This window comes from Pristis pectinata, chromosome 15, assembly GCF_009764475.1.
Source record: "Pristis pectinata isolate sPriPec2 chromosome 15, sPriPec2.1.pri, whole genome shotgun sequence".
Taxonomy (NCBI): Eukaryota; Metazoa; Chordata; class Chondrichthyes; order Rhinopristiformes; family Pristidae; genus Pristis; species Pristis pectinata.
This window is the reverse complement of record NC_067419.1, coordinates 37,386,980-37,404,985: the sequence shown is the minus strand read 5'-3', so window position 1 is coordinate 37,404,985 and position 18,006 is coordinate 37,386,980. Positions and strand designations below refer to the sequence as shown.

Sequence of the window (18,006 nt, the reverse complement as noted above, 5' to 3'; positions counted from 1 at the left end):
TCCCTATTGCCCCTTTTGAATAAGAGGACATCCATGGCTAATGGGGATGCAAAAATCTCTGTCAGAGCCCCAGCATTCTTCTCCCTTGCTTCCCTTAGCAAACTGGGATAGATCCCATCAGGCCCTGGGGACCTATCCACCCTAATGTGCTCCAGTATTTCTACCTCTTCTTTCTTCCTTATACAGACATAGTCCAGAATATTACCATACCATCCCCTTCCTGCTGTAATTGGTCAGGGCATTGAATATAAGAGTGAGGAAGTTGTTTCAGCTACATAACTTTGATTAGGCTGCAGTTGGAGTATTGTGTGCAATTCTGGTCGCCACATTACAGGAAGAATATGAAGGCTTTGGAAAAGGTGTATAAGAGGTTTACCAGAATGCTGCCCGGATTAGAGCATATGAGCTATCAGGAGAGGTTTGAGAAACTTGGATTGTTTTCTCTGGAGCGTCGGAGGCTGAGGGAGACCTGATAGAAGTTTATAAGATTACGAGAGGCATAGTTAGGGCAGACAGTCAGAATCTTTTCTCAGGGTAGAAATAAGTACTATAGGAGATGCATTTAAGATGAAGGGGGAAAGTTTAAAGGAGACGTATGGGGCAAGTTATTTTTCACACAGAGAGTGGGGGTGCCTGGAATGGACTGCCCGGGATAGTGGTGGAAGCCGATATGATAGTGGTGGAAGCCGATATGGTAGTGGTGTTTAAGAGGCTGTTAGACAGACAGATGACTATGCAGGGAATGGAGGGATATGGATCATGTACAATCTGAAGAGATTTAGTTTAATTTGGCATTATGTTCGGCACAAACACTGGGGGCGAAGAACTTGTTGTGCTGTACTGTTCTATGTTAACCTTTCAGCCTCCACATCCTCCCCCCAGTGAACACATGAAAAATATTAATCTAGGACCTCACTCATTTCCCCTGGCTCCTCATATAGATTACCCATTTGAGTTTTGAGGAGACCTACTCTTTCCTTAGCTAACCTCTCGCTTCCAATATACTTATAGAAGATTTTGGGATTCTCCTTAATCTTACTTGTCAAGGTCATTTCACAACTGCTGCTTGCCCACCTAATTTCATTTTTCTCTCCGTTATCCCCTATAAACCTCAGAAGACATGTTGGTGATGGGGAATCCTTCATGCTGTTTCACAGTGTTCAAAAATGCAAGACTGGGGCAGTGCACAAATGGGAGCATAATATTCAGAAATGGCAGAGTCAGTGTAAAAATCCCTGCTTGGTAAAATTATCTACCTGCTTAGCATGCTGACCAGTGATCACAAGACCCTTTCCAAGATGTCGCTGGCACACTTTCTTTATGAGGTGAACTCAATTTTCTCAGATGACTTTTGAACGTTCAATAAATTTTCTCTTAAAATCAAGGCATTCAAAGTCCAATTTCCCTCCTATGCATTTAAGGTAAAACACTTGCTCTGCTATCTTATATATTACAATTCCTTGATTATATTATAATTTAATAAAATATTCCCAACCAATTGTTAATCTCTGTAAAGAACACTACTGATTACATAATTAATGTAAACATTGGCAATAGATACGTACATGGGAGCAGGGTTTGTTTTAAACTCGAGAAACAAAGGACTGCAGATGCTGGAATCTAGACGAAAAACACGATGATGCTGGAGGAACTCAGCAGGCCAGGCAGCATCTGTGGGGAAAAGCAGGCGGTCAACATTTCGGGTCGTTGACCGCCTGCTTTTCCCCACAGATGCTGCCTGGCCTGCTGAGTTCCTCCAGCATCATCGTGTTTTTCATTTGTTTTAAACTCACGTGATTAAGAATGTTTGCACTCTTTTCACTTATAAGCTGCTTACATAGTCTTGCACTGTAGCTGCAAAGAATTATACTGTTGCTCATTGTCAGAATGTTTCAGGGTATGAATGATATAAAGCAAGAAAAGGCCTTAACAGCTACGAGTCTTTTATTAATGAGGATTATTAAATAATGGGCCCATGGTCTCCCAGATAATAGAGCAGCTTGTATTACAAACAATCAGCATGATTAACAAATTAGTTAAGAAGACTGAGAAATAATTTCTATCATGCCATGATAAATCATCAAATTTACAAGGGTGGCTGTTTGTAACGACAGCCATTTAAAAAAAATTAAGCTTTCTTTCACATTCACAGAAAGATAAAAAACACAGCAACATTAGTTACTCTTGAGCAAATCATGAGCAGATGATATTGTTTATTGTTTATTTATTCTAAATATATAGGCCCTTTGTCAAGGCTGGTTTGAATTCAGTACAGATATCTGTAACCAAGATTGGCATTAAATTTATAAACCTTACCAAGTATCTACAATGTCAGAACCTAACAAATATTAACGTGACAGAGTATATACCAAATGAGCTAAAGCTACCCATAAGGAGAGGAAACAATGCTGACAGACAGATGGTGTTGATTCCATTATTACAAGGTACCGCAGCACCTATTAAGGAAGCTCATCAAAAGAAACCAAGTGACAAAGCCAGAACCAGCATTATTGGTGACCATAATGGCCAAAAGAGATGTCCTCTAAATGACCCACATAGTGTGTCTGGTTAAAGAAAAGAAATGTTATACTAAAAGCAAGAAAAATCTTGATTAAGAAGCAAGAAAAATGGAAAGAAATGGGCTGGCCAAAGTATTACGTACAAAGGAGAATATAATGAAATCCCTCTCTTGAAGAGATGAGGGCTTTTAGAAGATCTTGCCAAAGGATAGTGAAAAGCCACTTAAGAACTGCAAAATATTGTATGGACTATGTGATTGAGAGTTCTTGATAGAGACAGTGTAGAAACAGTTCAGGTACACAGTTCACTTCTGTGTGAAAGGTGTGACAAAGGGAAGGTTACAAATGATAGAATTCCTAGGAGTAAAAGAGTACATAGGGCAGGAAAAAGTCCTGCTGGAACACTATGGCCCAGAGCTGGTCCGGTGTTGAAATTTGCTCTGGAGATTTTAAGTAGAGAGATCTTATCCGAGGATACAAAGTTAAATAGCAGAGTTAATAATAGGCATTCCACACCAAACATATTTACATCTTCTTTGGTTTTTATTTAGGGAAGTTTTGTTTACATTCTCTAAATGTATGCATAATGTTTGAAAGTTGTTGCAGGCTAGATGACCTTGAATACTAAGTGAGATTATGGGATAATAATCTGTTTAGCAGAAGCTGCTGCTGTTTTTTGTCTGACTTTTGATCTGAAGTAATTGACAGTTTGAGTGTCTAATTACTATCAAACTATTGTCCGTGTTGACCATTTGAGAGCGAGTATTGTAAATTGTATAAAAGGTCCCTTGCTATGCACTAGAATTTGTGTGTTATGTCACAAGAAGTTATCAGGATTTGATTGCTCACACTCATCACACATCTCACTAGTTTGTTAGATAATAGCAATCTGTTATTATTAATGGGTTAAGGTTAAAGATGAGAAATTTATATCTAAAATTTTGAGATATAAGAAACCAGTGCAGGTGAAGATGGTGGACATGGGAATTGGACTAGGTGTGGTTCTAGATACAACTGCTGAGCTTTGGTAAATTGTTGGAATTTATGGAGTATGTAAAATATATGGATTGCAATAGACTGGTGAAAATGAACCTGGGGTAACAAAGAATATATTAGATACAGAGACTGAGGTGAGGGACACTGCATCTTGATATAGGAAATTTGGAAAGGACACCTAATTTCACATAGCAAAGTATTATATTTAAATCCTGAATGGATGAAATAAGGGTGAACACACAGACCATGACACAACAACACTTAATCTTCACCTATAGAAGAACAGAAACATGCAGCATTACTTCCTTTAGTCGCTAGTTTACTTTAACATTTTAAACCTTTGTAATTCTGCAATTTTTCAGATGTTGAGCTCTTCCTTCTCATCTTAAAATGGGCAGGAAGTTGTCCTCTATTTCTTCTGGTTAAAACTAAGGTGTGACCATAATGAAGTGCAAGCAGCAACACGTCTCACCAGCTCACCTCCCTGCTCAAAATGCAAATTAGTTTCTAGCACATACACAAAACATCCACCTTGCTACAGAGATGTAGGTGTTAATTGCTTTGAAGGGAATTGTCATTGCTGCTGCTACTCAGAATCTGATGTTGATGCTTAAAATTGATTTAAGCTTTAAGGTTTCTATTTTCCTCAGACACTAATAATGAGAAATAATAAGTTATTACACACAGTACTGTGTAAGAAGATCTATTTAAAGTACACTATTTGTGTAGGGTTCCCACACCCCAATGAGTTAGCCTCACATTCCAATCTGAAACCCAACTCTTGTGTCCTTTTCTAAAGGTCAATGATGAATTTCTACCACTGTGCCAGGGAGATTGACTGGATGAATTGGTGCTTATCTTATTTTGAGGCAATTATCAAACTGACAAATATGGTGGCTGAAGAATGACAAGATATAACTAGCATATCTAAACAGATTATGTAAGATATTCTGTTTATTGTTTACATGTAACATTGAAATGGTGTTTTCTGTAAAATGAAGCCAGGAAGATGCAAGGAACAGATCCTCATTTTTATACCTTCCACAATACTTATCCCCATGCTACTCACATAAGCTAGAGAGTTATTTAATAAAAAACAATCTGATATAATTATATGAACACAATACTGGAGACACTGGGAATACTAAACAAAAATATAAAATGCTGAAACACTCAGCAAGTCGGTACCTGTGGTCGGAGAAACTGAGTTAATGTGTCAGTCAATAGTTTTTCATCAGAACCACAAAAGGTTACATGTTACAAGTTCCAAGCAACTGGAGTTAGCTGAAGAGTGGAAATGACAGAAATGAAAAGAAGTGAGGGGGGGGGGGGGGGCGAGGCAGCGGCTGGCAGATGATAGGTGGAACCAGATGAGGAGGGGGATGATGGGCAGATGAAGGCAGGTCGGGAGGGAGGGAGGGGGGTAGAATTGGGAGACAGCGACTGGTGGGTGACAAGCAGAGACAGGTAAGGAGAGAGAATAAAAAGCAGGGAGAGATGGGGGCAGATGGGGGAAGATGATGGTGGTGGTGGTAGAGGCAAAGGCTGGAAGGTGATAAATTGAACCGGTTGGGGGAGTGGAATGAAACTGGGTGACAGGGTCAGGATGCTGGGAGAAGCCACGTGGATCCGAATAAGATTGAAAGGAGCACAGGGAGTGTGTGCTACCTGAAAATGGAAAATTCAATGTTCATATCATTGGATTGTAGACTACCCAGGTAGAATATGAGGTGTTGTTCTAGCTTCTCCATTTTACTACTACCTGTGTTATTGTGGCACCCTAAATGACAGGCAAGCAGAAACTAAGAAGGTCATGCTCAAGAAATGAGTGGAGGTGTTCCACAAATTTAGTCACTTAGTCTGTATTAGTAGAGGTAACTGCACCCTGGGTAGCAATTATAATCTGTTAAAGGCAAATAAATTGGTGTTTAACCTGGAAGGAGTGTTTGGAGTCCCAGTTATGGACAGCCAGGAAGTAAAAGGGAAGGTGATACATTTCCTCCGTTCTCTGAGGAAGTTGCTGCTGGAAGAAGTGGAACAGAGGTGACATCAGCTTTACTTATAATTTCTGCCCTTCTCCTGTCATCAGATCTCCATCTCGTTCTTTTCTTTCCTTTGGGGATAGAAGATTATCCTATTACCGACTACAACTCAGCTCCCTTGACTGCTGTTCTTCCCAATCCTATAGGAACATCATTCCATTCTCCTAATACCTTCACCCCATCTATTCCATCACTGTCACTTTCCAATAGAAGCAGCTCAACCGAGGATTCCCCTCCGCTACTGGATCCCTCAACCGTTTCCGTCCAATCTCCCAAACTTGTGCACTCAAACTTTCCCTTCACCCCTGAAGCATGACAAGGTCCTCATCTTCCATCCCACCAGCTTCCACATGCAATGGGTCAACCGGTGCCATTTCCATGCCCTCCATGGTGAAACCAGCGCCAAATACATCTGCACAAGTGTGACTCTCAATTTGCCAACTGAGTTTTTCTGCCACGCACCCAGTCTGGTCTCTCCATCCTTGCCTTTTCACGTTGTTACAAAGGAGCTCACTGGAAGGTCATCATACTTGTAGGAACTTTATAGCCCTTGGACTCAGTTCAAGAATTTCACATCATAACAATGCTCTTATTTTCCCAGACACTAGCTGTGGATAATGATTCTGCTTTTTCCATGTAGGCCTCCTCTAGACCTACCATTTTGTTTCTGGTTACCTTCCCATTCTAGTTTTCTTAACATTTTCTAATTCTAATGATATGACAGCAGCCTGACACATTAATGCTGTTTCTCTCCACACACTTATTGTTTAATCTCATGAGTATCTCCAGCATTTTCTATTTTCATTTCTGTCATTAGTATGACCGGTTAGAACAAAAAGGAGAACCTGTAATTGTACGAAGGCTTCTGGAATCGTAGGTTGTCCAAGCTTTAAAGAGATAAAACATTCCAGAAAGAAAAATATTCTGAAATAATAGGAGTACTCTGATTTGATTCTTCATGTTACATAATAAACTAGCATTGGCAATCTTCCACATATCACTTCCTGGAATTTTAGAACCAAAGTGTGAAGATTACTTGGAGGCACAAGAGACTGCAAATGCTGGAATCTGGAGCAAAAAATGAGCTGCTGGAGAAACTCAGTGGGTCAGGCAGCATCCGTAGAGGGAAACAGACATTTAACGCTTTGAGTTGAGACCCCTCCTCAACTAGGTACACCTATTGCTTGCCAGTTCGTGCCCCACACCCCACCCCTCCACTTCTTTATACTGGCTATCTCCCCTCTTCTCTTTCAGTCCAGATGAAGAGTCTCAACCCCAACCCAAAATATTGACTGTCCATTTCCCTCTACAGATGCTGCCTGACCCGCTGAGCCAGTTCCCCCAGCAGCTCGTTTTTTGCTGCATGAGATTACTCATTTTTACAAAGATTAACATTGGTAATAAATGGGAAATGTGTTTGTGGACATGCGTTTAACAACTAGCTTGAAGAAGCATTACTCTAATCTCACTGTCAGCAGATTCCATTAACTGAGAACAAAAGACATATTTATACAGAGCCTTCAACATAGCAAAATGTCCAATGGCATTTCACAGATGTATGTAGCAAACAATAAAATCTAACACCAAGCCACATATTAGGGGAGATAACCAAAAGGTTGTTCAGGATGTCTTAAAGAAGGAATAACGTAGCGAGCTGGAGAGGTATAGGGGTGGAATTCCATCGCTTAGGGCCTTGACATCAGAAAGTATTGCTGCCAAAGATGATCTGGAGGCCAGTTTTCGAAGCAGCACAGTTGTAAAGAATGGAGAGATGGAGGACTCTGCAGATTCAAGTAAGAAAGAGGGAGGTCAGGGAGGGATTTGAAAACAATGATGGGAATTTCAAAACTGCAGCTTTGCTTAACTGGCAGCCACAACAGGTAGAGTAGTGATGTTCGGAATGGACTGTGCAAGTTAGATCATGTCCAGCAGAATGCTGGATGATCTTAACTTTACAGCATGCAACAAAGGGAGGTTAGCCTCGAGCGGCTTGGAACAGTCAAATATAAAGTTAACAATGCTGAAGATGAGGGATTTAACAGAAATGAGCTGGGATGGACTGGATAATGGAGAAGGAAAAGAGCTGGCTTTGCCATTTCTCTTAACACATATACACAAAGCCAACATTTCTAAATGAAATTTCCATTAGCAAATAGAGAGAAGCAAAGCTAAGTTCCATGGTTAATATGATAGGTTCTTTTTCATATTTCCTTATGATATAAAAGGAGGAATTTTGACCCATCGAGTCTATGCCAGCTAACTCAGCAATCCTATTCCCCAATAATTTTTTTAAATGTAACCTATTTTCCTTAACTCCCCTCAGATTCTACCACTCAGCTACACTAGAGGAAATTTACAAGAACCCACATACCTGTGTATGTGGGAGGAAATTTGCATGATCACAGGAAGAACACGCAAGCTCCCCACAGACAGCACTGGAAGTCAGGATTGAAATTGGGTCACTGGAGCTCTGAGGCAGCAGCTCTACTAGCTGTGCCACTATGCTGCCCACAAGTAGTTGGTTTTGCTTAAAGCAATTCTACATTTGTAATTACTGCAAGATACTCAAACCAGGCTCTTAAATACACATCCTCATTAAACTGATTGAAGAAAAAATTAAAATACTTGGGTTTGAACACCCAAAATTAATAAAAAGTTCCACAATTCTTTATTTAATCAGTTCTTCAAATGCAACAGTAATGGGCGTAGGAAATGTCAGTAAATAGTTGCACAGATTTGACAAATTAATTTATAAGAAGATGTAATTTGTTAATTTATAAGAATGTTATAATTTAACTTGAGGATTTTTTTCTTTAATTAAAGCAGAACTTCAAAATATAATTTTCTTCCAAATACCTATGAAAGCAATTTAGAACATAGACCATTACAGCACCGCACAGGCCCTTTGGCTCACGATGTTGTACCAACCTTTTAGCCTACTCTAAGATCAATCAAACCATTCCCTCCCATATACTCCTCCATTTTTCTATCATGCGTATGCCTTTCTGAGAGTCTCTTAAATGTCCTCAATGTATCTGCCTCTACCAGCACCCCTGGCAGCACGTTCCATGTACCCACCACTCTCTGTGTAAAAAACTTACCTCTGATATCCCCCCTGTACTTTCCTCCAATAAAATTATGCCCCCTCGTGTTAGCCATTTCCGTCCTGGGGAAAAGTCTCTGGCTGTCCACTCGAGCACTAGATTTGAGCACTAAAAAGCCCATTGATTAATGAACAGTTTAATGCCAATAAAAGCTTTGAAAAAGATATTTAAAGGAAGTAGTAGTTTGATTTCTCAGTGTAAAAATGTAAGTTTGCCCCTGTGCTTTTTCATTTAAACCATTTGTATCTGATAAAGGCTTAGCAGAAGAGGAATTCTCCATTGGAAGAGCAGAAACTGCAGTTTAAGTTCATCCACTAAGTTCATTTATCTTCATGAAAGAGCTTGTTGAAACTTAATAACTACTTGTCCTTGAGGTAGAATTCTTCACCACTCACCCTCATTCACAGTACATTCACCCCACTTCATTCACTTGCTAACTACAAAGTATGGATTACAGCCAATCAGATATAAAAAGACTAGAAAATCATATATGTCTACCTGTATTAACGAGAGACAATTATAATATTGGGTATGTCACCAATATTGGATATTGTCTGTAAGCCTGACAGCTCTGGATTACCACCACTTATCTTGCTGGAGAAAATCAAAGATTAGATGCTGCCATCAGATAAGTCATTGAAAGGGACTGGGAAGTAAGATGATGGTCAGAAGTAGATCATTAAGAATGATTTGAGAAAAGTGAGTAGTGATCAATGGTACTCAGAAGTAAAGAGGTCAGGATCGGGAGTGTACAGAGGGCATTCAGGTGATGGAAACAGTGGTAGATTGTAGCTCACTGTTTGAACATGGAGGCATAGAGTCATGCAGCACAGAAACAGGCCCTTTGGCCCACCAAGTCCACACCAACCATCAAGCACCCATTAAATTAATCCCATGCTAATCCCATTTTATTCTCCCACATTCACATCCACTCCCCCCAATTCTATCACGCACCTACACATTAGCGGTTATTGACAGTCAATTAACCTACTAACTTGCACATCTTTGGGATATGAGAAGAAAACAGAGCACCCAGAGGAACATCACACAGTCACAGGGAGAATGGACAAGCTCTACACATTGGAGCATAGAAGAATGAGGGGTGACCTTATAGAGGTGTATGAAATAATGAGGGGCATAGATAAGGTAAATGAACACAGCCTTTTTCCCCAGTGTTGGGGAATCAAGAACTAGAGGGCATAGGTTTAAGGTGAAAGGGGAAGGATTTAATAAGAACCCGAGAGGCAACTTTTTCACCCAGAGAGTGGTCCATATGTAGAATGAGCTGCCAGAGGAAGTGGTTGAGGCAGGTACATTAAAAACATTAAAAGACACTTGGATAGGTATATGGATAGGAAAGCTTTAGAGGGATATGGGCCAAACATGGGCAAATGGAACTAGCCTAGACAGGTGTCTTTGTCAGCATGGACCAGTTGGGCCAAAGGGCCTACTTCTGTGCTGTATTACTCTGTGACTCTATAACAGCACCAGAAGGTTAGGATTGAACCCGGATCACTGGAGCTGTGAGGCAGCAGCTCCACTCACTGTGGCACTGTTCTGGCTCAAAATCAAAAGTGCAGCCCTGCCTCTCTCAATACTTCAATGACTTGTTGAATGCAGCCTTCAGCAATCCCTTTAAGGACAGGGTGCTAACTCACATTTGGTCTTGGTTTTCCTAAAGGCAGCCAGCCCAGTGCAGAATTTGTTAATAGTAACTCAGTATTGCAGAGAAAGTTAATAAGCATTAAGTCCTTATTTCAATATGCAAAAAAACTTATGTCTGTTTGCAGGGTGTACTCTGGAAGCCTTTTTTTTTGCCTACATTAACATTGTGGGTAGATCAGTCACAGCTGGTAGTCACCAGATGCTTCCTGTCTGTGACATTGTGGGTTTAGGATGTTATTTAGTGACTGAAAATGGGTTATTGTGACAGGGAACTGAAAGAATAAAATAATTTTCAAATAATGTGGCTGAAAAACACTATGAGTGAAGTATTACCTTTTCTATGAGAAAGTCACAGCCAACTAGATAGTAAATTGTACATTTACTTAGATAATGACCAAATGCTTTTAAATTTCTTCAAAAGCAAATAGCTTTAAACAAAAAGAAACATGAGAGGTTCAACTAACGCATTAAGCAAACAAAAATGCAAAATGTAAGAAGGCATCCTGGCAGAAAGCAGCATACCATGCACTTGCTCATGAGTCCAGCACCATTCGCAGTGAGTAGCTGTGGGATAGTTAGAAATAGATTAATTGACAGCATGAAACAAAAATAAAACGATTCCATCACTGGGCGGGAGTATTGCAGTTTTAGGACCAGCAACATCCATATTTTGAAAACAACTTCTCTTAGCAATATTTAAACAGGCAAGAATTTCTGATTTTGATGATCTTATGCTACACCTAATCAATAAACAACGAACCAGATATAATTAATTATGTGCATTCATATTAGATATAATACATTAGCATTCATGGTATCAAAACATTGCTCACAAATACAAACTTAATTACATTTGTTTCCAGCATTTTCATGAAATAATGTACAATTCATAAAGTGGTATTTTCATTTTGCTATAATCTTATTGATTAAGTAAAATTGATTGACAATATTTAATAATCCAATGTATGAAAGATTCAATCAGACTGTAAAATATATTATTAGTACCGATCATAAGAAATGGGATAAGGCCAGATCTTACAAGGTTCCAATTCTTCTGCTTTAATTAGTTTGTCTGCATTCTTTCTAAATCAGGAATGCCCAAATCCTTGGGCTTGGTGGCCCATTTTTAGGTGGGGCAGCATGGGCTAGTATGATTGCTTGGGGCCCAGTGCTTAGAACACGCTAGCATGCTCAGTGACATCAAACTAGACACATGGCTCATTTGTGCAAAGTTTAATTGCAGGAAGAAAAATGAAGCAGATCCTAACTAGTTAAGGGGTATGACCTATCTTGGGCAGCTTCTGGAGAGTCCAAGGCATCCATCTTCTTCCAGGTCGGTGCTTTCTTTAACTGTTCATCATTACTGAATGACTTAAAACCAACCAACTCATAGCCAATGTCCCCGTAGACCCTGATCATCACAACTGCCCCGGTTGATTCACACAACACCTCTGCCTCTCTCGTTCTGATCATTATTCGCAATCTGATCCTGCCCCCCCTCACCCATCCAAATATCTGCCTAATCTGTCCCAATATTATCTGCTCAGTTCTCTCTTTGACTATCCCCATCCTTGCCATGATCTCCAAATGCAAGGAGTTGGGAGATCAGAGAAGAATGGCCCATTCTACTGTTCAGCATTCCTGATTCTTGTTTCTGGTAGAATCTCCCTTTTAGAGCTGCTCCCCTTTAGTGGGAGAAGCCAAGAATTGCCACAGGAGGCCATACATTGGCCAACCCTCCCCTAAATCCACAGTAGTACACAATGAAAACAAGTCAGTCATAATGACTGTCATTAAAGCATTACTTTTAGTTGTTAATTAGGAAAAACAATGGTTGCCATGTAAAATAAACATGAACGCTTTGCATGCTCTTAGCCGAGGGCATTCTATTTCAACTCACCTTCTATTCCACGCAATTTTATAGAGACAACAGACTAATTTTATCTGGCCTTATCTGAATATGAGTAATAATGACTTTGTGATGTTAGTTTGCATGTAGTTTGTGACCACTTCACCAATTTATTGTTGTTATAATATTTTGATATTTTGCTGCAATAATAATGAAACAAATGCTACACAGTACAATCAATAAGTATAACCGGTCTTTGTGTACATATTTTTAGACTCACATGTTTGCATTGAACCTGCTTGAAATTTAAAATTTGTTTACTTAATTAAATTAATCATCAGACCTCCTTTAAATAGCTTGCTGAAGTATAAATCCAGTTTTCTAATGGTGGTAACTGTGGGGAACCTTGAATGATGAACTAATATGAGCCAGGTAGTCTTTTCTATCTGTGATCTTGTGATTTATCATCATGACTTCAAGGTTGATATTCACAGCAGCTTGATTGTAAGTCAAAATTTATTAACTACACATAGTGTGCTTCGAGGGGAGGAGAAACTGAGGCTGGAGTAACAACCTCAGTTACTGAACAAAATTTGAACACAGTTGCTGTGAAGCACTCTTGATATTTTTAATTAATTCTTTATACTTGAGTTATTATTGGTGTTATTCAGATTCACAGATAGGGGCAAGTTATTAGCATTGTCTGCTGTCAACATTCTGTAACACTGCTTTCAATTTAACATTTGGATTCCTTCACTTATTTAAGGATATTCTAGATCAACATTTTTGATCAAATATCAACAGACTTAAATGAATCACTTTGTTTACTGCTCCACTGTATAGAAGCATACATATGGGACTAATATCTGATGATGTGAAATGTATGGTGCAGGGGGAATCTGTTTTGTTAATAGCAGCAAGGCTAAATTTAATCCCAATTATTGAGCAATGGAAAGATTTATGGATCTGTGAGAGAACTTGTCGCATAGACACCAATAATGAATGTCAGTTATGAGCATTCTGAATCCTTTTGTGTGTTGTAGTGATGGAAATTTTAACTAAGTTTCCTGCAAAAGTTTTAACTGCTATGTATCAACAACAATGGTAAGCCTTCCTTCTCTTTCTTTAACTGGGATTCATCATAAGACAAGAGAACTCCCACTTGCCTCAGATCCACCAATGAATTTTCAATCCTTCTGTAATTTACACATGGGAAATGAACTACCCAAGTTAAGTGAGCTGGTATGGTGCCAGAAAATTGCTGTGATTAAAAAAAGAATATTAAGTTGCCTTAACAGAAAAGCTGGTCTTAAATTAGGCCTTTGCAAAGGTAGGTGATAGGCCTAATTGCTTATTCCTCAGGCACCTCTCTCAACAACATTCTTTAAATGCTAGTTGCCAGGACAACATTCCTTTCATTCCCAAATCTTTAGCATGCATCTGAATGCACAAAAACAAAGTGTAGTTACCTCTTTGGAAAAGGGAAATTGAAAGGAGTTTGCATGCTATATGCATAGACATATAGTGTACTGTGTGTCTGTGTATGTGAACAAACAATGATCCTGTTGCACAGGGGAATCATATGGTATGCCTGCTTTGTAAAACTGTAGCATTCCTCCTGGTAGATCTTTAAGGATTCAGAATGTGTAAGTATTTTGCTTTGCAAATGAACCACCAGCTGTTAATTGTATGTAAATTATGCTGTAATCCTTGTGGAAAAGACTTTACAAATTGGAGATAAAGATGAGATCATAGACAGTTTTTCTTCAGCATTTTTGAAGGACATTGATGACTCTCAAAGGGCAAATTCTAGGTGAGATCATGGCACCTTAGGTAAATTCGTAGCATTTTTCTGTAAAATACGTGGATGCAATCTTGTCCAAGACTTCTTCATGTCTCAGAAGGATACATAACTCAACAATCCATAGTGGCAAGGAACAGAGGTGTTGAGTTATCACTGGACTGCTGCACCAAGGAGGTTTATCAGTGTCATTGTTGGATAGGAGTAGGATAATATGGTTGCCCTGACTGGCCACATCTGGAGCCTCAGCAATGTATGACTGAACTTGAGATCCATTCAGTGCATAGATTGAATGAATAGACATGTTCTTTAAAGCAAACAATATTGTGGAGGTTGAATAAGACAATATTATGAGAGCATAATATCATGTGATATGCGAGTGTACAACTCTCCATCCAAATCCTTTGGCACGCTGACCAATCTTCCTGGGGCACACAAGGCACAAGACATCTTCTTCAAGGAATTAGAAGATTAATTCAAATGATTAGAAGTAACTGAAAAGTATAAACTTGAGACAAAAACCCAGAAGTCAGGTGAGATGACTTTTACATTAAAGAACATATCCTCATGTTGCAATTCTGATGATCTTAAGCTTGTACCTTACACAATAGATTTGTGTGTGGGCTGGCAGAAGAATGGATTCAGTCCAGGGCACATTCCAAAACCGTGAAACCTAGTCTAATGCATGAGACCATATCAATCAGTTGCTATCAGTTCAAGGCCATCATTCACCTCAGTCTTGTCTGTTTAGGATAGCCAAGTGCCTCAGTCACCAAAAGAAAGGTCACTTTTTGACAGCTTGCAGATCCAAGGCCAGGACAACCAAGAAAAGCAGTTTCAGTGGTAATTTGAAACAACAGTAGAAAGGAGACGTTCATTCAGTCAATGAGGAACTGGGATTGTGCAATATCTATTCCACAAGCATTGTTAGCAGGGATACTCTTTTACAATGAAGTTGCTGACCAACAACCAGTGCATTAGCATGTGAATTGGTACTGCCACAGACTGATACTGAGTCAAACTTCAAGCAGATACCATGGTGCAACTGGAAACCTGTCCTGATAAAGCTTTACAGATACTAGGGCAAAAGGAGAGTGTAACACAACAGACCAGCACATACAGCTATCCAATTCATGAAAACAGGGCAACTTTAATGGGGTAGTACTAGTTAGGACAACTTTTCTAAATTGGAGGAATATTTTCAGCCTTCAGAGTTACAATTTGACCTTGACCTTTCAGGAAAGCTATGACAATATGGCTGAAGACAAGCTACTCAGTTGCAACAGGGCCCAGTCCATACTTTTTCATTAGATCAGGGCTACTATCATCTGGTAAACTATCCGTGATATGAGTGTATTTAATTTTTCTATTGTTTGGGCCTAGGATGATACATTAAACAAACCCTTGTAGTATATTAGGTTAGTAAAATTATTATTCCTGCAAGCCAAGACCAGTCCTGTAAGTTTTAAAGCATCATTGAGAAGGAACTGGAAAATCTGTAATAAAATGGTGTGCTTGTCAAACACAACCAAATTGAGCAGGCCACATCAAAACTGTTTGTGCGTAAAGCAGGTTACCTAACCAACAGATGTGCTGAGCGTTCACACCCTACGTATAGGCTGATTGTTTGAATTATTGTTGCAAAGCAGGGAAATTACATTTTTCTCCTGACCAATAGGATCACAATATGTCTCCAAAAGTAGATTACAATAACAATATGCCCGTTTACATAGACGCACATCAGGTGTGAAGATGATGCAGTTATTTCCCACCTCTACCTTCTTTCATACAGTAAACCTATCCGGGGAGTCGATGTTTACAAGGTAGATGAAGACACAAATAATGCATCAGCAGACAATCCTTATGATAACTGATCTACAATATTCCAAACATTAACTGAGTACCAATGTGCTGTTCAAACTTGCCTTAATGTTGATGCACAGGAAATTGATGCTCTTTTGGTTATGTCTGTAGAAAAGCATTCAAACAGTTTTCATTACTTCCTGTAAAATTCAAACCATGGGCATTTCTGGATATGAGCTCAGCATTCACTTGCATTGAGAAAGAAAGAACATCACACCATATTGTGGTATAGTTCTTATAGTAAGGCTAGAAACTGCGCTTCAATTACAACTGTAATCACCCCAGGGATACAATTGAAAGCATAATGAAGATCACAACTTCGGTAGATGATAAGGAATAACTTGTATATTGTCAAGAAGGCAAATGAACTAATGTTTTCTCAAGTGCTGCAAGTCGATATCAAAAACATTCTTCAGCCCTTTAAAGGATCCTCTCTTCAAAAGAAAGGATTGGCAAGGCTCCTGTTCTTAGTCATTGGGGCTGTGGGTCACAGAAAACTTGTTCCTTCTTGCCAGATAAATGGATTAGTAGTACAATAGATTTTAAAATATATAATTTATGAGGGGGCATATTCCCTAATACATTTTCTTTAAGGCACTGAAGTGTTGCCATTTTTCTGCTTTTAAATAGTCACAAAGGAATAATAATTTTGCTAATCTTTCATACTACAGTGGTTTGTTTAATGAATCATCCTAAGGCCAAACAATAGAAAATTTAAATGCACTTGCTAGTCACAGATAGTTTACCAGATGATAGTGAAAACTGTACAGTTTGCATACAGTTTACTTCAGCACTTTTTCTTTTATTTTCACTTGACATTTACTTCAGAACTTTTTTATTTTCACTCGACTTTTTTATAATGATGTGGGAGCATTGAGCTAGAAGTGGACTAAAAAATAATATGCCAATGGATTTTAGTGTATATTTTCTCAAAATCAGGCCTATATTTCTTCATGAATGCTCATGCATTAACAAACATCAAATCAGATACTTGTGACTTTACATGATTATGTGTATTATGCTGTGCTACTGTCTAAAGTCATAATGTTATATTGTGCTGATGATTCAGAAATTTCTGGGATGTATTGCAAGTTCCTTAGTAAATTGGTGAAGTGGTCATCTCATGCATGCACTTAAAAAAATTAAACCTTAATGTAATTTTCATTTATTTCATCATTTGTAAAGGTTTAGCACATTAATTTTTAAAGATGTTCCAGATGAGTCCCACAGCAATTGCCAAACACATAAAAACTGAATTTAAAATTGTTCCTGGCGATGAAGTTAAACACAAATTGTAATCAAAGAGTAAAATTACTTTAGGTTTGTACTAAATAAAGCTTAATTAGTATACCCAAGCTCTGTATGACATGTGCTCATTTCACAAAAGGTTTTGAAAAAGACCTGTGAAGACTTTCAAGCAAGCTTATCTTATTTTCCAGCATTTTAGACATCCAACATTTGTAGCTCTACTTTTTTTTAATCTATAGCTTGTTGTGGTAGGGAAACTGGTGTTTTAAAAAATAAACTGGAAAAAATATTCCAGCGATATAGCCATAGGAACTAGGTAGATTTTTAACATCTGGCAATTACAAGTATTTAATCATAAACATTTGGAGTATGCAAGAGATCAAAATTTAGGATTCCTGTGTTGAAGGATTTTAAGGAGTATAATTTTTGGCATAAGGCCCAAATTAATATTCCTTTCTCTGTCAATTGAGAGTTTCTGATCAAGCTTGAAGTAATTTGTTCAATATAATAATATTGTTATAAAAGGCTAGGGAAAAAAAAATTGAAGGATTCAGAACTTACTACAGAATGATCAAACAGGTTGGCCATTTTGGGTTTCTCTGCACTTGGATACTTAAGAGTTTAATCTGATCCTTTCAAAATAAATATGAGTTTACTATGTGTAGTTATGAATCTAATTTAACTTCTGGAAGAACAAACAAATCTCTAAACCTATTTTTTCTTTCTTTAACTTAGTCCACTGAAGTGACTAATGTTGAAATAAAGCTTCACTGGCTGGAGTAGATTATTGATACCTCACAAAAGCCACTGCTTCTCATACATCATGTATGCCAGTGTCAATGAACTGTCCTGCAATGAGATTTGTTACAATTGTGCACAATCCCATCCACTGTTTTTGCCCACTTAAGTGCAATTCCAA

At 38.6% G+C, this 18,006-nt stretch overlaps 1 protein-coding gene across 3 annotated transcripts in view; it reads right to left on the bottom strand.

Annotated features, from left to right (window-relative positions):
* Window positions 1–18,006, bottom strand: part of ano6 (anoctamin 6) — a 107,010-nt gene that overhangs the window by 65,407 nt on the left and 23,597 nt on the right. Inside the window, exon 4 of one of the 3 annotated variants that reach the window (XM_052030818.1) lies at window positions 10,849–10,890. The exons of the other annotated variants lie outside the window; for them this stretch is intronic. Coding sequence (XP_051886778.1) covers window positions 10,849–10,890 — 42 coding nt within the window. The remainder of the gene's footprint in view (window positions 1–10,848; window positions 10,891–18,006) is intronic. 3 annotated transcript variants of the gene reach the window in all.